The sequence below is a fragment of the Lobosporangium transversale genome (genome assembly GCF_002105155.1).
Source record: "Lobosporangium transversale strain NRRL 3116 chromosome Unknown BCR41scaffold_26, whole genome shotgun sequence".
NCBI classification, from domain to species: Eukaryota; Fungi; Mortierellomycota; class Mortierellomycetes; order Mortierellales; family Mortierellaceae; genus Lobosporangium; species Lobosporangium transversale.
This window is the reverse complement of record NW_019029004.1, coordinates 30,943-54,398: the sequence shown is the minus strand read 5'-3', so window position 1 is coordinate 54,398 and position 23,456 is coordinate 30,943. Positions and strand designations below refer to the sequence as shown.

General features: G+C 42.3%; 8 protein-coding genes across 8 annotated transcripts; 5 read left to right on the top strand and 3 right to left on the bottom strand.

The window, feature by feature from the left end:
- The first annotated feature begins 50 nt into the window (after positions 1-50).
- On the top strand, positions 51-1,358 carry BCR41DRAFT_356402 (hypothetical protein). Its single transcript, XM_022024645.1, has one exon. The coding sequence runs from the start codon at positions 101-103 to the stop codon at positions 1,298-1,300; it is 1,200 nt and encodes a 399-aa protein (XP_021879912.1). The 5' UTR covers positions 51-100; the 3' UTR covers positions 1,301-1,358.
- A 1,662-nt stretch (positions 1,359-3,020) lies between these two features.
- On the bottom strand, positions 3,021-3,847 carry BCR41DRAFT_356401 (hypothetical protein). The gene has a single exon (XM_022024644.1). The coding sequence runs from the start codon at positions 3,824-3,826 to the stop codon at positions 3,071-3,073; it is 756 nt and encodes a 251-aa protein (XP_021879911.1). The 5' UTR covers positions 3,827-3,847; the 3' UTR covers positions 3,021-3,070.
- A 656-nt stretch (positions 3,848-4,503) lies between these two features.
- BCR41DRAFT_356395 (hypothetical protein) lies at positions 4,504-5,751 on the bottom strand. Its single transcript, XM_022024643.1, has 5 exons — positions 5,362-5,751; positions 5,213-5,233; positions 5,033-5,074; positions 4,699-4,928; positions 4,504-4,624 (listed from the first exon to the last, which is right to left on the bottom strand). Exons 1-4 carry the CDS (start codon positions 5,708-5,710, stop codon positions 4,720-4,722), a joined length of 621 nt encoding a protein of 206 aa, XP_021879910.1. The 5' UTR covers positions 5,711-5,751; the 3' UTR covers positions 4,504-4,624; positions 4,699-4,719.
- Positions 5,752-6,340: 589 nt separating this feature from the next.
- BCR41DRAFT_423242 (hypothetical protein) lies at positions 6,341-7,900 on the top strand (the record flags this gene model as incomplete). Its single annotated transcript, XM_022030271.1, has 5 exons — positions 6,341-6,388; positions 6,536-6,698; positions 6,802-6,888; positions 6,988-7,112; positions 7,256-7,900. 5 exons carry the CDS (start codon positions 6,341-6,343, stop codon positions 7,898-7,900), a joined length of 1,068 nt encoding a protein of 355 aa, XP_021879909.1.
- Positions 7,901-8,742: 842 nt separating this feature from the next.
- On the bottom strand, positions 8,743-15,297 carry BCR41DRAFT_423241 (hypothetical protein; the record flags this gene model as incomplete). Its single annotated transcript, XM_022030270.1, has 5 exons — positions 8,743-11,242; positions 11,357-11,709; positions 11,865-14,117; positions 15,011-15,056; positions 15,164-15,297. The coding sequence occupies 5 exons, from the start codon at positions 15,295-15,297 to the stop codon at positions 8,743-8,745; spliced, it is 5,286 nt and encodes a 1,761-aa protein (XP_021879908.1).
- A 2,542-nt stretch (positions 15,298-17,839) lies between these two features.
- BCR41DRAFT_103508 (hypothetical protein) lies at positions 17,840-18,383 on the top strand. Its single transcript, XM_022019321.1, has one exon. It carries the CDS (start codon positions 17,929-17,931, stop codon positions 18,232-18,234), a length of 306 nt encoding a protein of 101 aa, XP_021879907.1. The 5' UTR covers positions 17,840-17,928; the 3' UTR covers positions 18,235-18,383.
- On the top strand, positions 18,384-21,186 carry BCR41DRAFT_103509 (hypothetical protein). The gene is made up of 3 exons (XM_022019322.1): positions 18,384-19,447; positions 20,174-20,315; positions 20,951-21,186. The coding sequence occupies exons 1-3, from the start codon at positions 18,532-18,534 to the stop codon at positions 21,018-21,020; spliced, it is 1,128 nt and encodes a 375-aa protein (XP_021879906.1). The 5' UTR covers positions 18,384-18,531; the 3' UTR covers positions 21,021-21,186.
- On the top strand, positions 21,187-23,454 carry BCR41DRAFT_103510 (hypothetical protein). The gene is made up of 3 exons (XM_022019323.1): positions 21,187-21,409; positions 21,547-22,758; positions 22,928-23,454. Exons 1-3 carry the CDS (start codon positions 21,353-21,355, stop codon positions 23,366-23,368), a joined length of 1,710 nt encoding a protein of 569 aa, XP_021879905.1. The 5' UTR covers positions 21,187-21,352; the 3' UTR covers positions 23,369-23,454.
- The last annotated feature ends 2 nt before the right edge of the window (positions 23,455-23,456 follow it).

Here is a 23,456-nt window from a genome sequence, read left to right as displayed (position 1 = left end):
ATCATATCTAGGTGAATCATAAAAATTGATCTAAATCAATCGAAACACATTACACTTGGAAATCTAATTCATTCGTTTTGCCACTGGCTTCTTCATTATCATGAAGCAAGCGTCAGAAAATACCATTGGGGCTGATTCCACCGTACCATACCACAGCAAGCCCGAGCGGATTCAGGAGTTGCGTCGTCTGCTCCTCAATTCAATAGAAAAGTGCACCCCTTGCGACTGCATCCTTCTTTCTGGTGGCGTCGACACATCTATCTTAGCAGAGGCAGCCTTTTCTGTATACAATAATAAGAAAAAGAATGATGCATCTGATTCAAATGACGATGGTAACAAGAGTAGCTCTCGATTACGGCCAATGACAGGCGCTATTACGGTTCTCTGTACAGACCAAGCGACAGATGAATTCTATGCCACACAAATTGCTGCCAGAACTGGGATGGTCCAAGAGATTGTCAAGATCACACTGGACTCTGTACTGGAAGAACTCGAGTTCTGTATCAAGGTATTAGAAACGTTCGATCCTATGGAGCTCCGCAATGGCATCGTCATCGCTAGAGGATTGTCCGTAGCTAAATCACTAGGCTATAAGACAGTGATGACAGGCGATGGTGCAGATGAACTATTTGCAGGGTATTCGTTTCTACATGATATGTCCGCTGAGCGGCTCCAGGCTTATTCCGATAAATTAACCAAGGTAATGCGGTTTTCAGGGGTAAGGCTCGCTCAAGCATTGGGGATGGAATTAGTTCAACCTTTTCTGGATCCAGAATTGGTTGCATTCTCACAGCAATGTACTCGTGAGGAAAAGATCAATTACCATGATCATCTTAAAGAAAGAGAATGGCAAGATCGACTCTCAGGGAGACAACTTCATGGAAAGTTTATCTTGAGAGAGGCATTCGAGAACGAAGCCTTCTCAGCTTGGCGCAAAAAGGAACCCATCGAGGTCGGATCCGGAACAACAGTCTTGCCAAAATTATTTCAGGAATCCATGGCACCTGAGGACCTCAAAACGGAGCAAGACAAGATCTTGGCAGAAGAAGGGATTAAAATCAGGGATGTGGAACATCTAAAGTACTTTAAGGTGTTCAAGAAGGTCTTTGGAGATGACATGAACCAATATCCAGAAAAGCTTCAGAAAGATGGTCGAGATCCCTGCCCTGGTTGTGGATTCAACCTGACAACACCTGACCAAACTTTCTGTGTGATCTGTGGACAGTGGCCAGCTCGCGTCCTCCCACCGCCAGAGGAGGTTGCCAAGGCGGGGAATGCATCCGAAAATATAAAAATATAAAAATATAAAAATATAAAAATATAAAAATATAAAAATATAAAAATATAGAAATATTAAATACAGAAAATAAGTAATAAACCATAAAGAAATAAATATCGATTTTTTATTCAGCGGGTTTTTCATGAATGTCTTGTTAATGTTCTTTTAGAACGCCGTAGTCGTTTTTTACTCTCGGCAGTATTGTCATTCTCACTGTCATGATCGAGTAGTCTCTTTCGATTCATTTCTGTTGATTCGAAAAGCTTTGCCTGTCAAAGATTCAAAATTGTCAAACAACTTATGAATGTTCTCAAATAAAGGATGTCATACCTCTTTTCAAGAGCGTCTATCCTCTCACAAAGCATCTTAATTACTGCCTCATGTTTTTTAACACTATCCTGTAATGAATGGCCATCTGAACATGTATCGGCATTCGAGGCTGGAGGGACCGGCGGCTTTACAGGTCTTGTAGTGTCGTAACACAGATGTACGGATGAAATTTTTTTTTGCAGGGTGAGAAAGGCCATGTCTGACATGGGATCACGATGAATGAGGAAAGGTTCTGTTGTATTTTTTAACTCGATCTCAACCAGGGTGGATGAGTGATAACGATTTAAATGATCATGATATTCACGGAGTAATTTTTCTTCACCTTTTTTCTTTTTTTCCACGAGTCCTTTGGCACAAAAGAAAAAAATGTATTTGTTAGATTCACTCACTGTGGAAAGATAAAAAGAAAGATGAAAGAATGGTCAAGAGGAAAGAGACAAAGAACAAAACCAACACGCAGTGAGGGAGATGAGACACAAGAGAATGGAAGAAACACAAGAAAAAGGAAGAGATACAAAGCAAAAAAATAAATATGAGCATACAGGGGAAGAGACACGGGCCATTTTTTGGCAGACGTCGATTACGCCTTATCAGCGGCCCAATCGATGTGTCAATAAGTGGGTCAAATTCATTAAAGTTGAAGCCAACATAAAAAATTTGGTGTACGTGTTTCTCCTTTCAAATGTGGAAGGCTGTACATGGCTAACATCACTTTTGTGAGCCCATGTAGCCCAAATGTCGTAATGAAGCCCGGTTTGCGCATTTAAAGTGAGTTTAATGATCTGATATCTTTTTCAGAACAAATTAACACAGCCAAGTTTCGCGGTAAATGCCTTGTACTTCAGTATCATGTATTCGATTTGTATTTTCAGTTGTCATGAAGAAAGTTTCAGTCTTCTCTTTATACTTCCCTTTGTGTCCATGGCACTCTCAAGCTCATTTCTCGTATCAAAAAGTTCGAGCTCGAATTGTGCGAGCCTGGTAATCAATGCCAATTTGTGTCGTTTCAGGCTGACAAGCACGCCTATTCATAAAAAGTCAGCAACTATTTATTATTATTATATATACATAGTTCTTCAGATTGGGTGGATGCTACCACGTTGAATGGTGTTTACGTTATAGAAGATAATATGTCCTTACGACAAATTTGGTAGAACATGCTCCGCATGCATCGACATTTATATCATTTGCCCCAAAATAGGTCCCGCAATAAGGCTCGTGACGTGACAGCCAGGTTACCCAACTCGACCCGAAGCCTTTCTGACTAATATATAAATATAGATTAAGGTATAGATACATAAAGTAAATTGTTTGTCATTAATGAAGAGAGAGTGTTTTAATGCAATCAATGCGAAATATACAAAGTAACAGCTATTTAAACAGATCTGCAAAATTATAAAGCCTATGACAACAAAATGGGACGTCCTTACAACGTTGGGTAAAAAAAAAATAGAATTGCTGTTAGACAGTCAACAGCTCATTGTCAATTCTTTGAGTATTGCCACTGTCCTTCCAGCGAGCATTCATCCGCACTGTATCAAAACTCCTATCGTGCCAGAAATGTACCAAATTCACCCCTTGGTCCAGTTCCGCGTCGGTTTGCCAGTATGGGTGCTTAAAATAGTCGTCCTCACAGGTAAAATGAACAACCCAAGCTTCTTCTGCTGGGAGTAAACGTTTGTAAGTTAGCGTCTTGCTGATATGGTCCTTAATAGAAGTTTGGCTCCCTGTAGCCAAAAGCTCGATAACAACCGTAGGTTTTCCTGCTTTCTTGATGACAATGTCACTATATTTGTGGTCCTCACGCTCACGGAGGTGCCACTGGCCAATGATCTCATATTTTTTTGTTTTGTTTAGCCAGTTGGTGAGAACTCTCATCAATTCCGTGTCATAGACGCTTTCTCGAGGGACACTGGCGTTGTAGTCGCCCATAACCTTAACTGTTCTCCCCGAACTTTTGTATGATCGATCTTCCGCCTGCAAAATCAAGTCTTTATCGAAAAATCGAAGAGCAATCTTCATAATCTCTAGAATATCCAATGATCCTCCTTTTTTCTTTGGGGGTGACTCTGAAGGAGCGTGAGGATACTTTAATGGGATAATATATCTCCTCACAAACGAGTCAATGAATGCTGAGGCCATACAGTAGTTACTGCCATCAAGTCTTATCAGCACCCCTTCTGCAGTTAGGAAGTCTGCCAATCCCTGTTGTTCCATGTCTGTGATAGATATATCGCCGAGATACCCAATAAAATCTGTTCGGAGAAGATTAGCAGCATCTGTAGCTGATTCATTCAAAAGTGAATCGACCATCCTTCTGAAAGTATGGTACGAAAGCATCCTCTTATTCTGATTGTCTGTGGGGAAGTCCTGCCATGTATCGTAATCGAGACATTTCGTCGAGCCGTTGACTTTCGAGCGAAGATCCTCATGAATGGAGCGTCCACAAAGACAAATCATTCCTGGATGACTATTGACATTGAGCACAATTCATTGTATTAGAATGGCACATCAACTCGTGGAGAGTTAACTAAGCTTAAAAAACATACCCATTTGACTTCCAGTGTATGTCTCGAATAATCTCATCATCTATTTTAATCATCTCATCCTTCGCATAGTCATTAAAGAGCTGCTGCGTTTGATCAAGAGTGAAATACGGGTTCCTGATAGTATTGTTGACATTGAACGGGGCTATGTGTTGACCTGTTGTGCTAAGGCGCTGAATACTAAAGGTTCCACATAAGATAACACTGTGAATGGCGTATAAATGGTTGTTCTGTCGGATTGCTCGAAACGCCTGTAAGCATTGGTTGCGGATCTCGTCGCTTGCGTTAAACAGTAAATCAAACTCGTCAACCAAGATGACAATCTTCTCGTCCTTGAATTTAGTTCGACCGAAAGCATCGAGAAAATCTCGTTGGGTTGTAATATCATCGACTTCATAGTTGTTGCGAAGAGCTTTTCCAAAAGCTCTCCAGAAATGAGACCCATTATTGATAACTTCCTCAAATGAAACTCCAGATAGAAGGAATGAGTGTAAGAGTAGGTACAACATCAGAGACAAATTCAAAAGATGAGGGTAAACTTACATAAAACAACGGTATCCACTTTCAGCTAGTTGAGTTATAAGTCCATACAACCTTGTTGTCTTTCCAGACGCACGTGCACCAATGCATTGCTAACTCGTGATTTGTAATAGCACTCAAAATTCTCCTGTTCACGTCATGCTTCGCAGTGTCAACATAATAGACTGATTTTATATCAATGAATCGGATCGCTCCATTAACAGTCCATCTCTTCTTTTTCAAAACTGGCGATACTAGAAGAAAAAAAAAAAAAAAAAAAAAAAAAAAAAACAGCAAGACCTGTCAGAAGAGAAAAATAAAGAATCGGTTTCCAATCCTTAAGGGAGAATTAGCTTACATAAGTCACATAAGTCATCGGCCGTCCTTTTTTTCTCCAAGTCTGTTGGTAAAGGAAGCAATGATAGAAATTGGCAAGAAAAAAAGAAAAAGAAAAAGCATCAGAGGTAGCCGTGAAGCACATGTGCGATGATTAACCTTTTGAAAAAAGTAGAGAACCAATTAAACAAATGAGTCTTACTCGAAGTGGAAGTAGACTGATCTATACCGCAATAATGCGATGGATCATTGGACATAATCAATGATTACAACAAGCGTCACCACATGGCAAGTAATTAAATGCTTGCATGCCGCAGTAACAGGCACAATTAGAATTTAACGGCTTCTTACCTGCCGATGGCCGCTGGACAATGACGTGTATGGTTTTCTTTTCTGGTGCAGTGCCGAAAATCTCAGAGATCTCGCTTGTTGCACGAAGCTTTTTTGCATTTGGGTGTTCTGAAAGTGTAATGGTTTTTTCGTCCTCATCATCTCCGATTACGATGGAGACATGCCACAGGGTGAGTTCATCAGCGGCGACATCATCAAAGGGAGGAGTCTTCTCAGCCTTGATGTGCTTCTTGAGGCCATCAACTGTCTTGGTAGGGTCAATCTCGACCGAAAACGCGTTTGAGGTTGATTCTCCATCCACAAGACAGAATAGGGTAATTTGGTTAGTGGTTATGGTGTTGTGTAGCATTGATGAAGAGAAAGAGAAGGTTCTTAGGGTGTGAGTTGAAGTGGGAGCATAGGAAAGAGCGAAAAGAGTAGAATGCTGGCAAAAAAGAGGCAGAGGTGAGAATCAAAGCCACACGTGTGGCGTATCCTATATATGTCGCGTGATTTTGTGACGTTTGGTTGATCATCTTGCATTCGCATTTCTTCATCACAACCTCATCAATCAACACACACGCTCTCTCTCTCTCCCCCCTCAGAAAATCACTTCATCACCATATTCTTGATCACCATTCCTTCACTTTTAATCTTCGTTTGAGCATTTACCACCCGCCCACGATCATTTGTTTGAGCTATCGTCATCTGTGTACCTGTTAACACTAAGGTAATTTTTTCAAATTGCTTCCCCATGCAGAAACACTTTGTCATTGTGGCCCGCTCCTTGCGCTCCAGCAGATATACTTCGGGCTCTTGCCGAGTCAGGAAGTGGTTACGACAATTATGGTCATCAGACGGGGATCCTTTTGGGTGCCTTGCCAGCAATCTGTTTGACATGAAGCAAAGTTGAGATTCCTTAATGCATTATTGCTCTAGATTGGATAGTTAACATCTTTTTCTTCGAGAGTCAAATATAGTGCCTTCATTTTCATACCCTATGACGCTATCACCGGATTACCTGGATTGGGTTCAGAGATCCACCGGAGTTGAACATGTTTCGAGCTTTTATTAAACATTTCGACTTGACTGACAGAGAATCCGCGACTCAGGCGTACCATGATTTACTAGAGTGTGACGTATTCGCCAAAAAAGAAGAAACACCTTAAAAACATCATTCAACCACTTCCGTAAGAATTATGAGGAACGATTCTGGACAGTTCGCCATACTGAGTTAGCAAAGCGCGCTCTAGAAGCCCAAACTCAGCTGGTTGCTAATCGTGCAGGACTTAAAGTACACAAAGCTGGGGAGATGCAGTCTAATATTGCTTTCAACTCCTTCCTATCAAAAGAATCAGGTAAAAATCATTTGCGGATACTGCTATTATTATTATTGGTACCTGCGCTCCAAAATATTATTAGCTTTGTGTATCACTGACTTCTTTGCCTATTCTATTACAGGACAAGTAGAGTCTTCTACAACGGGACAGAGGCACCCACGCGATCCCTGGGACGGACTGGAAGATGGTTCATCAATATCTATAGCAGGTGAGTGAGTGGTTATTGCTGATTCTCACTATATATTTTTAATTTCTCTCTTATTTTTTTATTTTATTTTTTTTTTTTTTTGTTCTCAATCTAATATAGCCCGCTGGAAACACCTTTGCAGTAAGAGTGATAATGAGCATAATTCATTCCCAACAACGCCGCCTAAGGCTGGGATAATGTTTTCACCTTGGGCGACATTGAACCTGAAGGCTGTCTGGAGTTCTGTAGATTCATGTACAACTGCATGAGTGATGTTTTCACGTTTTATAAAGAATATGGGCAGGAAAGAGAAAAAGGACAGGAGTATGAGCTTAAGAGAGATTTGCCAGAACGAATTTATATGAAACTTTGGAATGCAATTTTAAAGGCGCTGTGGATTGGCAGTAGTGCGATAAAATTTGACGAAGGGGATGCGACATCATCAGCATCAACGTACCGAAGAAACGGCGTTCGATCAATTGAAGATAACCAATCTAGAGGGCATAAAATCGATGCAATCATATGGGCTTTGAAAGCGAATACGGAATTTGGCGCCGTAAAGGGAGGAAAAAAGTACGAGGCTTCTTATGGCACCAAATATTTAAACGACAGTGTAAAAACCGCTAAAACATTGAAAGACATGTTTGACATAGCGTGTGTCAATGCTGCCAGACATGGGCATGATATCAAATGCGACATGAAGGCCTATGGAATCGTAACGTCAGGCCTTCGAATTGAGATCGTCATCTTAAAATATTTGAAGGGCAGATTATTTTATTTCAAAAGAAATTTCGCTGATGAATTACCTCCAATATTGAACGAGACCACATTATGGACAATTAAGGGCATTCTGGTGGAAATATTGTTGATGAGACAGAGAATGGAAGACAAGGCAAAAGAGTTGGAAGTTTGGGTATATGGAAAGAGATCCATAGATCAAGCACTTGAAAGTATTGGGCTGCCAGAGACTTTGAAAACCCCTCCAGGATCTCCAAAGGGACAAGCGAAAAGAAAAAAGACTATTTCAACTTAATCAAGACTTATCGAGACTTTCTATTTAACTGGTTTCAAGCATAGGATAACGCAATTGGATTAAGATAAACCCATTGTACAAAACAATCAAACACCTCCACTCCAAGTCGGAAGGAACAGCACTGCGTTTAGGGTACAATTATACAATTATGAGGATTATTTAATGGAAGTCAATGGTGTTCAAGATGATGCATAAATGATGAATATAAAATAAGAAAAGTTAGCACACATACACATTGTAATAAAGGAAGATGTTGTTCTTTCGAACAAATCTGTGCAACAAAAGTGCTTAACCTCAGCTAATCGTAGCAACAAGGCTACTCTACAGCTTACAGTACACCATTGCTTAAAAGTCGTCTGCAATGGATTTATCTCTTCCAATATTTGAAATTAACATTAGCAGGAACCTCATGAAGCCTTTCCGCTCCACAAGATTACCCCGCGTAGCATGATTCAGGAGCCGAAGCTTTATTCGTATTCAACTAAGTACCGGATGAGGCGGTAATCGTCGCGTTCTAGCACGGATTCTGACTTAGAGGCGTTCAGCCATAATCCAACGGATGATAGCTTCGGGCCATTGCCTGTTCAGGCAGGCCCAAATACCAATTATTCATCAAATTGGCAAAATGACATAAAAATAAAGTAAAATCAAATAAAAGCCTGGATCCACGCATTGTAAGCATTTATCTTCTTGACCTGAATTTTTATTTTAATAGATGCATCTTCTCTCGCTTGTGGATAGAAGAGAAAAATCATCCGCATTGGTGCTTCAATTAAGATAAGATGGTAATAGGTACATAGATATACTTTAAAAAAAAAAAAAAAAAAAAAAAAAAGAACTAGCTAACGAGTATTGATTTGATTGCTCTGTAGATCTCGCCGCAACTGTCGCAGTTCTCGCTCAAGCCGTCTTCTTTCTTCGACTTCCTTGCGCACTGCTTTTTCTTTCTCTTCACGCAGCTCGCTCATAGCCCTCCTGAACTCCTTTCGCAAAGCGGCAGTTGCTCCGGTAACAGTGCTATTGTTAGCTCTTGCAGTACCATTACCGTTGCTATTATTATCATCTAGACTGTGCACATTTGGGCTATTGCTAAATATATCTGTACTGGGGATAGGTGGCGAGTTCACTCCAGAAGCGGGTGTATCAAAGATGAGCTTCTGTGAAAGAGAACAAAAGTTCGTGGATCCGAGCCATGAAGGGGTCATTGCAGGAGACTGAGGTTGCGATGAGATTTCCAGGCTCTTCAAAAGCTGTGACCCTGTCCTAGGTTTTCCATTCGTGCTTTCTAAGGCTGCTACAATCATTCGCATCTCTCCTAACTCTCCTTCCAACTTGGCACACTTGTCTCTCAAGCCTTCTAGAGCATCAATATCAAATGCACTTAGTTTAGGTGAATCGGTCTTTAAAGCACCACCGCTGATGTTAGTATTAGCGTCAGCGCGAAGCGACCCTCCAGTATCTACTTTTTCCTGAAAATACCCTTGGACCTTGGCCAGTTCTAATTGAGCCTGTTCTAAAGCCTTTTCATGATCCTGAATAGTTTGTTCACGCTCATGTAGTAGTCTGTCCTTGACACGAATGATCTCCTGCAACTGGTCTAAAGTATCATCCTGACTTGGTTTACGAGCAATACCGGCAAATATATTGGATCTGTTTGGTGCAGGGGTATTAGTTGCGCTTGCGGCGGCCAGTTCAGCAAGCCGAGCATTCTCATCCATAAGGGTATCCGTATGTTGCTTCAATAAATCGATCTCCTTCTCCAATAATTGAACCATCCCTGCGCTTGCTTGCAGTCGCTCTAACTCGGATATCAAGATCCGGATTGATTGTCCTTGAGAGTCAGGACCCTCTTGGTCATTACGCTCTTCGGATTCGTGGCTTTGATGAGTATTCTTCTTCTCTGTCTCCTTTTCCTTTTCTTTCTCCTCCTTCTTGGCTTCTTGTTGACTACGCTCAGCGGGATTGCCAATCTGCCGCCGTAATTCCGAGTTGTCACGCTCCATCTGCTCAGATATTACCACCAAGTCCTTTACTCGACTGATGAGTGCCTCCATGCTAAACCCGATAGCCCCTGAAGCTGAGAGTGAAAGCGAGACTGAACTACCTGAAGGACTCGGCATTGCAGATCGACCTCCTAGGCTCGCTGCTAACTGTTGTTGGAGCTGTTGATGAGACGAAAATAACTGCATATGACTCCTTCGCCTTGAGTCTGGGACTAGATCAAAGAGTTGCCGCATAGCCTTCAGACTCGTCTGCTGCTGTTGATTAAGGGTGTCTATTTCACTAATTGCATCTCGAAGCTGCACTCTAAGGGCTTTGATCATTTCGTCTCTTGAAAGCATATCATTGCTGAGGTCCGCTGTCGAGATAGTGTACATGGATGTGGTTGTGGTCATGGCTGTGGTCGTTCTGTCATCCTCAGCTGCACCAAGGCTCTCCTCCAATGCACTAATTCGGTGATTCTGGTCCTCTTGCCATCGCTGGCGCTCATTCTCCAACTCCTGTTGAGCCATCTCTTTTGCTAGAAGCGCATCCTTCAGACTTTTCTCCAAAGCTGACCGAATAGTCTCCTCAGCCTGACCACGTGAAACTGAAACAGGAGTAGCGGGTAGATCCTTAATTCTGATGCTGTTATTCCTACTAACGCTCATGACCGCAGATTGGCGCCGCAAAAGACTCAACTCTCCTTCCATTGTACTCATCTTTTGTTTGGATTCTAAGGCATGGCGCTCCAGTGCGTCTAGAACAGATCGGATTTGTTCCTTTGAGAAATGAGGTGGTTCTAAGGTTGGAGATGTCGAGCCTTTTGGCTCCCCAAAGATTACCTCTGAGGCCTCTGTACTACTGTTGCTACTAGTATTGATAGCAGTTGATGCATCTGAAGCTAGAGAATCTCCGCGTGTAAGGGGCGAGGGACTATCAGATCCTTGACTGTTAGCTGAATAATTATTAGAAATAAGTGCTGTAGCTCCTTTTTCTTTTTTGTCTTCTCCTTCTTCTTCTTCTTGACCCGATGATCCCCTCTTGCGTCGTCTGTGTGTGGGTTGGTGTTGATAACACTGAAGGATCCTCTGAAGTTGTTCCTGTACAGAACCTAAAAAATTGTTCATCTCTGTAACTTCCTCTTTTTGCTCGTTATCACAGAAGGCATCTAGGTTCCTTTGTTGCGTTCGAGAAAGAGCTAATGTCTTTTGCTGTTGTTCATCTACTTTAATAAATAGCTCACGCTGATGGTCAAGTTGGTTCATGAGCCGCTCGATTGCATGGTCCTTGTCCTCAAGGAGCGACTGGGCTTGGAGCGCATCTGATTCTAAATCCATAATTAATTTCGCCATCGATTCACTAGTAGTGCATTAGTAAAAGCAAAACAAAATAAAATATAATAAAAAGTCAGTTCAATCAGCCGAAAACCATATTCTTTCATAACAACTCCACCTATGGCTAGGATGGACGTACAACTGCTGCTCAAGGTCTTGTCTTATTTGTGTTCCTTGAAGCTGAATGACATGTGCCTCCCTTTCCCGACGACCTTGATCCTCTAATCGGACGACACCCAAGGCCAAAACCCCTGATGAATGTTGAAGAAGAGTCCGCTGTAGATCCGACGCTAGCTGAGTCAGCTTCCAAAGCTCCGTTGAGACTTGATCCACTTTACGGTTTGCGGCCTCAAGATGGTCACTGGCCTGTCGAGCCAGTTTTTTGTTATCCGCGTGGAGTTTCAACAATGACCGAGCAGCTTCACAAATCTTGGATTCTAAAGAAAGTCGAGCAGTGAGGGCTGAGATTCGAGTGTTGAGTGTAGCATGATGCTAGTAATAATCATAGTTATTTTTGTTGTTATTGTTGTTGTTATTTTTTTATGCAAATGTACGCGAGCCAAGGCGTTGAAAAAAAACAATAGACGATGAGTTAAAACATCCATATAACCTATAGGCATAATATTATATTTATAAATCCTTCTTACTCGTTTGATAGCCTCCACAGTTTCAGGAAGAAGGACCTCAAATCCTTTCGAATCCACAGCAGCTTGGGAGATGAGGATTTGCATAGCAATATCAGCTTCCGATTCAGGATCACCTGGACAGGCCAGGTACTGTTGCATAAGCGTCATAGCTGTTCTATCGACATGATGAATGCGCTTAGGATTTGACGGATTAGGGCTAACCGGCCTTGGGGAGCTGCATTTGGATGAACATACAGTTGCTGATGATTTGAGTTCCATATGCTGTTGTCGTTGTGGCTGTTGCTGCTGCTGTTGGTGATGATGATGACGATGGTGGTGGTGATGTGCCTGGGTTTGTTGCTTTTGTAAGTGAGCATGTGAAGGTGAGTGTGAAGGCGAAGGTAAAGGTGAATTTGAGCGCGGTGTCTGGTTGTTCTGATAGTTATTATCTGGGTATAGGTGTAAGTGTGGATGAGGAGACATATGATTATGTGGTTGTTGCCTATCTGTGTACTCCGAGCTTGGAGAAGCAGCGAGGTGATTTGATGATTGGCGTGGCGTACGATACGCCGAAGAGGAAGGCGAAAGCTGTCTAGTAGGGCTCGATGTATTGCTTTTTGGTTTGCTACGAGCAGTATGTCTTATAGACTCGTCTGGTTCTAAAAACCGGCCCCTACTACTAACACTTGCAGCATCAGCCGTGCTAGGTCCTCTTTTAATAGAATGCATGTGCTGCGTTTTTATCGATAACGAAGATGCGCTCGAGGAATGTCGCCTGCTGCTACGATGAAGCGTCGACGTGGCTGAATTGGCGGATGTCGGGTTGGTAGCCTCAACTCTGTTAAGAAGCGCAAAGGTTGGGTTCAACGCCCCAGCCTCTGCAGTGCTAGCGATACTGGAGCTGGTATGCTGACGGCTCCGTTGACGTGGATTAGTGCCAGCGGGAGGCAGCGGCGGAGGAAGATAGGGCTGAAGCTCAGTAGGGTCGGATGAGCAGTTGAAAGAGTGGTGTTGACGAGGCAAAAGTGAAGGCGCTACAAAAGATGCCCGACGACGACCAGAAGATGAGGTAGAGAATGAGAAAGAGCGATTATATCCCATGCTAGAAGAATTGGAGGAGGGTGTTATCGTGTCATGCTTAGACAGTCTTTGATCGCACTGTTGCTGAGCTCCAGTAGTAGATGCTGATGATGTGGCTGTTATCGTTGTTGGTGTTGTTATTGTCGCATGAGTGTTCGAAGCCTGGAGTGTGGGCGCTTCATTATGCAAGAGATTGTTGAGATGATGTTGCAACATAGAGCGCTCGCTGGGCAACCTCCTGCCTCTTTGGATTTGGGAGTCAGCCCATCCTTCCTGTTGCTGCTGCTGCGCCTTTAATGATCTTTCCCTCTCTTCATTAACTTTAACAAGATCTTGGTTCTGTCTTCGTTCATTCCTGAACCCATGTACGTGTCCTAATTTTTGCTCTTGCTCATGCTCGTGGTGATGTACGCGCTGCTCCTGTACCTTGGCTTGCGTTGATGTACGGGCATTACCTTGAATATCCAATGGTGGATGTAAAGTGGAGGGCGATTGAGAGAATCCATTACTGCTGTCATCGTTACTCATGCTTGAATGATAGCGTAATGAATATATATCCACTGCTAGTGCATTGTGCTTTTTGCTATCGACATCGTGATCACGGTGCTGGTCCTGACTAAGATTCTGAGGCATCAATTGTGGAGAATTCGGATGTGGAGTATAGCGATTTGGATGCAAATGATTGGTATTGATGATGTAAGACGAAGGTTGCGAGCTCTGTGCCATGTTTTCATCTATTGGCACTTTAACCCCATCCATACCTTGAGGCATGTTTGCTGAAGTTTTTACCGATGCTGGGAATGACGGCAGAGTAGGAAGCGGTTTCCGATAAGTTGCCTGGGAGCATTGCTGAACCTGAAAATGCAAATTCGACGGTGGTCGGGATTTTGTTTGCTGTAAGTCCTCGCCAGGGATTTGAGTTGATCGCGAAAGCACAGGTGCTGATTCGCGTCGCCCGGCTGGATACACTTTCCCCTTTTTGAAAGTGATATTGGTATTATACGGCAGCATTGATGATGACAATGGTTCGGGGCTTTTGTAAAGGTCAATAGATGTTGGTCTCGGAGGAATTGTAGGTGGTATTGATGCAGGACTGGATATGTTTGGTGAAATAGTGGCCGTAAGATCGGGACCAGAACAAGATCCAGGATTCAGATCGGATAGATTATGAGGAGTGTGCGGCCCCTGTTCTGTCTATATATTTTTAAGGAATTGTTGGGCGGTAGAAGGAATGAGGTTTGTAGATATGTATTAGTCAAGTTAAAGTCGAAAGATGGTAGTTGAATATAGAGGTCATCAAAGGTATATCCGTCTGTCAGTCGAAAAAGGATAAGATATGGTGAAGGAGAGGTGGGTGAAAACAATGAAAAACAATGCTGGTTGACAACGTTGATGATAATGCAATGATAATAACGATGATGATGATGATACTGATCTACTGATCACGACTTATCAACCATCCTCCACTTTTTCACACTGTTGTATGAATGTTCTTTTTGTAGGCATCTTTTGACCACCTTTTTTGCCTCTTCACTTTTTCTTTCTCTTCTCAATCCCCCTCTAGTTGTGGACACAGGTTATTATCCCACCATCAATTGAATTGGAATACACATTAAGGACTGAGAAATTAAGGAACGCATCACTATCTACACCGACTTTACCGCCATTGTTAGGAAGAAGGAGGAATAGGCTCTGGTGTCGGCTCAAACAGGGATGAAAATCCAAAGCGTTGGTTATTAGGCACTACCCGGGTGACTAATATACTGAAGCAGCCTAGAGAGCAGATCTTTGGCAATGGATGCAAGGATGAAGGAATAAACAATTACCACAATGAAGGGAATGTAATGAATGACAGAAACAGGTTGATTTTTTTCGACACTAATCTTCATTCGCAACCGGAATGAATGCACAAAAAAAAAAGGGGGTGGGGAGGTTACTTGTCAGCGGATCTCCTGACAGCCCAACGACAGCCAACAAGGTCAAACGAGTCATTTGTCGCTCTGGAGCTGCATAGAGAATGCCCATCCATCTATCCATCCCATCCTTGTTGAACTAACATATTTATATTCCAATATGGATTATTCTACGCGACGCGTTTCCCATTTGGTACCCTGGCCTAGACGTGACTGCGTTCTATCGCAATCAAGCCTGAATGGATCCTATTCAATAAAAATAAAGAACAAGAGAGTGCACACCACTCTATCTATTTTTGCCTGTGTAATCGAAGATTCTACATGTACTTCAAGATCTTTCGGTTTTCTCGAGAACCCGCAGGCTCGGCTGTATTGTTCATAGGCTCTTTGTGGGACGTATTGGATGAGTTGTAGGCAATGTATTTAGTATATTTAGATGGAATATCCAGACTGACGTTCATTTGAGAAGCCAAACTTTTTTGATCACTGATGTTCAGGACTTAATTTACTAGAAGGGTCCCTGATTAATCCGGTCGGGATAATTTTTAATAATTCATTAGCATTGTAGGGCATAATTTATTTCATCAATAGGATTCTTTTTTCTAGTGTTGATTGATCCGTCGGTTTGATAGTTCATAGTGTCAATAGATCATTTATTGATGTGTACATTTTTATTCAACGTGTTAAATGTTTGATATCTCTATACTTTTCTCCGACTATGAACCGGTGTCAATGATTGAAAAGCTTTTTTTTTTTTTTCTTTGTCCCATTGAGGAATAGAGGCGGAATGAAGAGGCAAATTGCAAAGGAATGGAAAGAGAAAAGGGAAGAAAGAAAAAAAAAACATTCGGTCTGTTGTTAAATGGTCAGACGACTCTTGAAGGTGTGTTACCTCACATGAACCTGCATAGCAAAGCACTGATCAACTCGTTTACTTTTAATTATTCGGAGGATGACTTCCCAACATGTGTAAATTGATGATCTGTTGTGACACATAGATGCGTTCTGGGAGTTTTTTCAAGAAAATAAAAACAGACATGTATTCTTCTCTCAAAGCAAAAAAAAAAAAAAAAAAAAAAAAAACGTGGGCGGGGGCACTGGCCATCTTTCATGTGCAGGGAACGGTTTGTTTTGTTTGCTTTGTTTGTTTTGTTTGTTTGTTTTGTTTGTTTTTGTGTGTGCATGGGAGTTTGATTAGAATCATTTGTGTCGAGAAAATCCTGTTCAAGTGGCACGAGATATTTCGGTCAATGGATTTTATTTTTTCAGATCAAAGTTGCTTGGCGATTTGTTATCATCAACAATATGCTCATGAATTTTTTTTATTTGTTTGAATAAATCACGGCATCGTACGGATACGAACAAAGGAAGAGAAAGGGTTCTGGGATATAGTGAATGTTACGAGGTAAACATCAACGTCTGGATCTTAGAAAACATTTGACCTTGACAATAATAATGCATAAAAAAATAAAATAAAAATAAAAATAAAGGTCAAGCACACCACATGTTTTAAGCTCATAACGCAAGTTAGTTCAAGGGTTTCTAATAGAACAATTCGATGTCGTACATGTTGCATTCGATAGCACTCGTTACCTAAATATCTTTGTATCTCGATCTTCCTTACTAAAAGGTATAAGGAAAAAAGAAACCACGAGCTGAGGGCCAGTAATGCAAAAAGTTTTTGGAAAGAAATAAATATTTGAGCACACCGAAAGAGAGAAGCATTCATTTTATTTCGCGTTGGCACGTTGTAGAAATTATCTGTAATGATTGGTCCTAGTAGCCAAACAGTCAACAGTCTGGAATAAAAAAACCTTGGACAAAAAATAATAATAATAATGTGTTCCATCAGGAACAACCCTCTTTATTCGTTTCCTCCCCCTTTTTTTTTCATCCGATGACACTTGGGGCTGACCATTATGATGGAAATGGTAGAAATGGTGGAAAATGGATATGAGAGAAGAAGCTACGCTTTGTTTTTGATCTGTCAATGACATGTACTAAGAATGATGCTGTAATAATCTCAAATAGTCTTGTACTTTAAAAGAAATTTGCCGAAACAAAAAGACAAATCGCTCTCCAGCACCAAGGAGATCAGCATTACTATGTGCGCCATAGAGACAAAGCATTTTTTTATTTTATTTTTTGCCCTTTAAGCTAATGAGCGAGTAGCACTAACCTGCCTGGCTTACATGCAAAATTGCATTCGACCGTGCTGTAACTGTGGTTGTACAACTCTCCTCACTTTTTTATTATATATACTATCCTGTTGATAAAACATCATCAGCGATAGAGTAGAGTGGTAGATAGATCTGAACAAGCACGATATCAACTTTGTGCAATATTCATCAATGGATGCGATCTCAGATTTGGTTTGAAGTATGTGGAAATGCAAATGACCCCTTCATCCTGTGGTCTGCTATACATTCTTTTTGCGGATACCAAAGTTGAATATAGACAGGCTTTTATGACCGAGAGGGATTGAGAAATGGACGCGGTGAGCCCTATGCTATGCTTAAACGTGTGTTACAATCCGCTCCCAAGGCGTTTGCTATTTTACGCATGGAGTCATAATGTCTTTACGGGGTCATTTGTGAGCAAAGTAAATGTACAAGTAGCTAATTCGACATGCATTTTGACAAGCGCTGGCATTCCAAAAATTATCAAATCGTTCAAACTTTGAACATGAGCTTCAGCATGTAGCATGAAAAAAAAAAAAAAAAAAAAAAAAAAAGATATTGGTGGTTAGGATCAAGGCATATTGCTTCTTTTGTAGTAGACAGGCTAGTTGGGTCTAGAAGAGCAGCTTAAGCAGAGCAGCTTATTATAGCCTGACAAGGGTTTTTTTAATTTGTAGGATAGAAGGAAGGAGGGGAGAAAGAAAAGACCCATCGCTAACAGACTGAGGATGATGAAGTGCATCGCCTCCTCTGGTGTACAAGCAATTGCTTCTGTTGTTGAACATCTTAGTTTGCTTTGTTGGTCAATGTTCGCTTTAGGATTCGAGGCTTGTGGCACCTAATGCGCTGTCACCCGCCAAAGTTTGTTTTAAAATATTATTATATTGTTTGCTGCGACTCCGCATTGAAAGAATGAATGAATGCTCACGCACTCTCTTTTCCTCTTTCTTTCTTTCTTTTTCTTTCTTTCTTTCCTTCATTCTCACTCTCTTTCACCCTTTTCTTGCATTCTTTTTTTTTATTTTTTATTTTTTATTTTATTTTATAATACATATTTTAGAACCACATTTACAATTAGTCAATTGCTACTCTTCTTCTTTTTCTTCCTTCCTTCCTTCCTTTATTCTTCTCTCTATACTGCGTTTGTGTATTACTGAACTCATCCACACTCGGTCCTTGTTTCTCGTCTTTTTTTCTTCTTCTTTTCCTTCTCACTAAAACCGCTCCCCGAGTATTTGGATTTGTTTCTCTCTGTGTACATTTAATCCTACCACTCTCTGTCTTCACTCAGCCTCTGTGATCAGCCCATTGCTATTCCCTGAGGTGAGTGACCCTCTATAATACAAAGACCCTTTGACACTTCGTCCTTTCTCTGATTTTATTACCCCCATTCAATTGCATCATCTGATTCTTGTCCGGCTTTACTCTTTCCAGCCTTGTTGTGTGCCCTTCATCTTTCACTCTATCCTCCATCCCTCGCTCAATCTTCAACCTCATATTTTCTTTTCTCAAACAATGAACCCGTCAACGCTTTCTCCTATCAGCCTTCGATCCCCGCAACAACCCAAACCACATTCAATTAGCAGTGCATACAGTTCCGATGAGCTCCCCAATATTGTACCACAGCGCCCACCTCGGTCAGATCGACAAAGGGCCGACTCAACCTCTTCTCCAACTATCTCTGGTGCTCAATATTATCAATATTATTATTCGCAAAGACAGCAGCAACAATATGAACAATACATGTCTTCCTCACCTCCATCCTCAAGACCCTCACCTCGATCGACACCAAACTCGTACGCCATGTCATATCCTTCGCAACCATCCTCACCTATGAGCTTTCAGTTACCGCCTTCAGCACTTTCACCTGCTAAAGATGATATGCCTCGGTCGGGTTCCATCTCACATCAGCCCAGCAGGGCAAACTCTACACTAGGTATTCAGATTCCTCAGCTACAAGCCTCTTCCTCTTTAGTCTCGCCATCATATAGGACACCACGCATGTCGCCTGGACTAAGCAGTGCTAGCGGTAGTGCTAGTGATAGTGTTGTAGGTGGAAGTAGTACTTCATCAGGAGGAGCAGGAGTAGGGGCAGGGGTAGGAGAGCTATCCGTGTCTACTCTTTCCACTATGCCACCACTCGCCCTTCCAGGATCATTTCTGGAAGAGCAATCTGATTACGCAGAGTACTATTCAGATGTAGGAATCATCTCCCAACAACAGGAAGATCTCCAGCAAAGGCAATTTCGACAACATTATCAGAACGCGTTGCTATCGATACCCATTAGTCCTCATCAAACAATACATCGTCAGCAACCAACTGTAGCAGAATACTCGCCGCAACACCTGAATGTCTCCATGTTCTTGCCATCACCCATGATGAGTCCAACAACGCCTCCATTCACAGGTGATTTCTCAGCTTTAAGTCTTGGTAAGTTTTTTTTTTTTTTTTCTTGGCGATCATGCCATGCAGCTATACAGATAATACAAAGAGATGAAACAAAAAAAAAAAAAAAAAAAAAAAAAAAGAGAACGGGATGTGGCAATATGCATTAACGTGCCCATGCATACATGTTTGTGAATGGAGGAACCTTCGTATCGATAAAAATGCAAAGTAAACATACCAGCTGCATGCATGCTTACCGCTGTCCTCCCTCCTTGTGGTTGTTTTTTTTTTATGGCATAATTGTGTTTGAAAAGGGTGGATTTGGAATAAACATTAACGGAGAATGCATGGTGAGCCAGGGTTGGTTACGCCAGCAACGTTAAATGGAGTCTTTGTTTCGTATTCCAGACGGTTAGGACGTGTGTGATAGGGTTGATGTAAACAAAATAAAACAGAGAACACAAGCGAGTCTATTGCTTAGATTCAGGAACGTGGCATTTTTGACTTCACTTTGTACGCGTGAGACGCCCACTCTATGGTCCATTGGGCATAGAACTACACATTCTTCTTTTTTTTCCTTCCTTGAATGGCTTATTCATGCATGTTGGGGCGTGTGATAATATATTTGTTTACATATCGAGAAAGCTGCACGGGAGAAGCAGGCCTATGTGGACGGCTGTATGGCGCGTTTAGTCAATTGTCGATGGCCACAATGACATTGTTTTCATTTTTTTTTTTTTTTTTTTTTTTTCTTCGCCTATTCTTCTCTAGATGATTCGGCATCCAACAGGCTTTCAGTTGCACCTCATCCCCTGACAGAGGACACACAGGCCTATCCGGAGGGCTATTACCAAGGACGCCCCCATATACCCATAGAATCCTTCCTGATGCCTACACAGGAACAATATCCTCCTGATTCCATGATCCTCTTTGGTGGCACAGCTTCACATTCAGAGAGCTCTTTGTTCCGTAAGGATTCAAAGGAATACCTCCTTTTAACCAACTCCAGTTTACTCAAGTATAAGAGCATGGAAAAGGCCTCCAAGGTCTTTGGCAACCAATCCATTTGGTCATCTACTTCGGGCCATCAGCTTCTGACACCACAGCAGACTGGGCAGATCTCCAAAGATCATCGAATTCTGTCGTTGAATTCTATTGTAGGCGTTCATACACATCAGGCAGGAAGCTCGGAAGTCCAGATTCAGATCGAGTATCTCATCTCGATTTCTTCACAACCTACGTCCATGCATTTCACGCCAGCCGCAGATCAAGTGGATGCCTGGCTCAGGGAACTAAAGCAAGGCTGTAATTACCATGCTGCTCAGGCTGGAATCATCCCAAAGGGCACTCGTCAACGCCAGTGGGTCGTAGACAAACTTCGGGATGATCACATTGCTTTACCGCCGAGTGTCCCTGAGAACGATTCTACAGCTCTGACTGCTGGGGGTATGTGGCGAGCTTACTTTAAAAGTCAAAAGATCAAAGGCATCCCTTCACAGGAGAGCACAGGGAGCGAAGCCAAGGTGCCATTGGAGGGCAAGGTCATGGTGATCGCGATTGGAAAGTCTTTTGTTCACTTGCTGCCCCACAATCTCGGCAATGGAAGCACGAAGGATGATATGAAGGATGAGCGTGCAATTCTTCAATATCCGATCCTGACTATCAAGGAAATCAGTTACAGTGAGTACGACGATACTTTCTCATTAACTTTTGGAACAACGCTTCGTCAGCGGCGAGTTGTTATGACGCTCGTCTCTTCAAGGGCTCGTGAAATCATCATCGCTCTCCGTGCTCGTGTTGAAAGTCTTCGTTGGCTCTATCCTACCGGTCGAAAAGGAGTTGAGCTTTCCTTGTCTGAGGCATTGTCAAGACCGATTCCTGTTCCGCCTAAAGATTACATGATCGACCTCGGGTTTGAAGATCTATTACGTGCAGAGTGCTACGCCCTGAATGTCGATCGCAAGGTCTACAACAATGTCAAGATCAACGGCTTCACCATTACAGTCGGTAAGGTTGGAGAGGGATCAGAGTCACGACGGGATTACTCAGTGGATGAGATGAAGTGTCTTCTTCGAGCTTTACGATTTAACACGACGTTCAAGGAGATCATCTTGCGCAACGTCTCTTTTGCGCTCTTGCAAAAGTCTAAGGCTTTAAGAGACGGGACAACTCGATATGGTCTCCGTTTGGACAGGGAGTTTTATGAATTAGTCATGGGTAACCCTCAGTTACGGGTCCTTGATCTCCACAACTGTAATCTGGATACGAACACAATCGGTAGTATCGGTCGGGCCATCCGAGATGGCCATTCTGCAGGGCTTCGACTCGAATCCTTGAATTTAGCTGGAAACAGCGCTTCAGATGGTGCAGATGTCATGACCTTGGCTAAAGGGATTGTCAAACATGCAGGGACGCTCCAAGTCCTAGATGTGAGCAACTGTCAGATCACGGGCGATGGCATCAATCAGATCATGCATGCCTTTGTTGCCAATCCAGATGTCGCTTCTCATACCCTAGAGACATTTTGTATCCAGGGAAATCCAGAAAGCAAGGTCAACTCATTCATTCTTGACATGTTTTTGAAACACTCGATGCGCCTTCAACGATTAAACCTTTCGAGTCTGCCATCCTGGAGTAAATCGCCCATCCTAATGGCTGAGACTCTTGCCAACTGTGGAGGCTTCCTGACATCCTTGGACATCAGTGGTATGGCCCTGCACCCATCTACACTTGATCAGATCATATCCTGGATTTCAAGTTCTGGATTCCATTCTATGGAACAATTCAAGGTCGAAGGCTGTGGATTGGATGGAAACCAGTTTGCAAGCATTCTTGAGGCCATTGGACAGAGCCGTAATACCAAAGTCGAGATATATGCTGGCAGAAACTTACTCTCGGACGGCACGGACCTCCCAGATAGTCTGGTGAGTGTCCTTGCCAGCGGTGATACTGCTACCTCTTTAGGACTACGTCAGACCTGCTGGAGTGAATCTGCTCTCCGTCAATTGTTTGTCAGTCTCAGTCAAAATTGGACGCTCAAGAAGTTGGATCTGAGCTCAGTCTCTTTGGCTTCGAACCGTGATCCTGATGTGGAGACTTGCAAACTTTTGGGTCAGATGGTATCAGCGAGCTCGAGTCGATTGGGGGAACTGTACCTTCAAGGAGAAGAAACCGCGGACCTGACTTCAAGAATGGGAAGAAACATTTGGAGAGCGTTCCCAGGGATTGGACAGAGTCGGTATTTGACCAAACTAGATGTTCGTAGGAACCGCTTTAGGGATGCGGGGGCGTATGCACTCGCAGAGACTCTACGAGTGAACCAAAGCCTTACCTGGTTGAGCATGGATGAGAACGATGTAAGTATATGTATAATATTAAAAAATAATAATAATAATAATAATAATAATAATAATAATAATAATAATAATAATGAATCAAAGACTGAGAATAACGTTTTTTTTTTTTTTTTTTTTTTTCTTTTCTTTTCTTTTCTTTTCTTTTCTTTTCTTTTCTTTTCATGAATAGGTTACCCTGGATGGCTTCAATGCTATTCTTTCTGCTTTCCATCAAGGCGGAACAGAGCATGTGCCAACAAGCAGCATGTACTACAACAGCACCCTCTGCTGTTTTGAGCCACCTGTCAAGGATATTGAAAAACAGACATTGGTTCTGAAGGAAGCTATGCTCGAGACCTACAAGACTGAGCAAGAAACTCGGTTCTTATTGAGCAACTCCACCGGCAAGGACTCACGCGAATGGAAGGAAAGACTTGCGCAAATCATTCGCACGCGCAATCTGAGTTCTGAGATCATTGCTCGACTTGATCGAACCATCAGGGGCATAACTGCGGCCACAGAGCGAAATAAGACCGCACAAGAGGCTGTGCTTAGGGATCGTGAGAGAAGACGCGATCGAGAACTGGATCGTGAACGTGAACGTGATCGTGAAAGTCTGGACATTAGATGAAAAAATACATTAACTCCTTACTACAACTTCTTCACAACCTACATTAGCTTTTTTTTTTTTTTTTTTTTTTTTTTCACTACCATTCCAT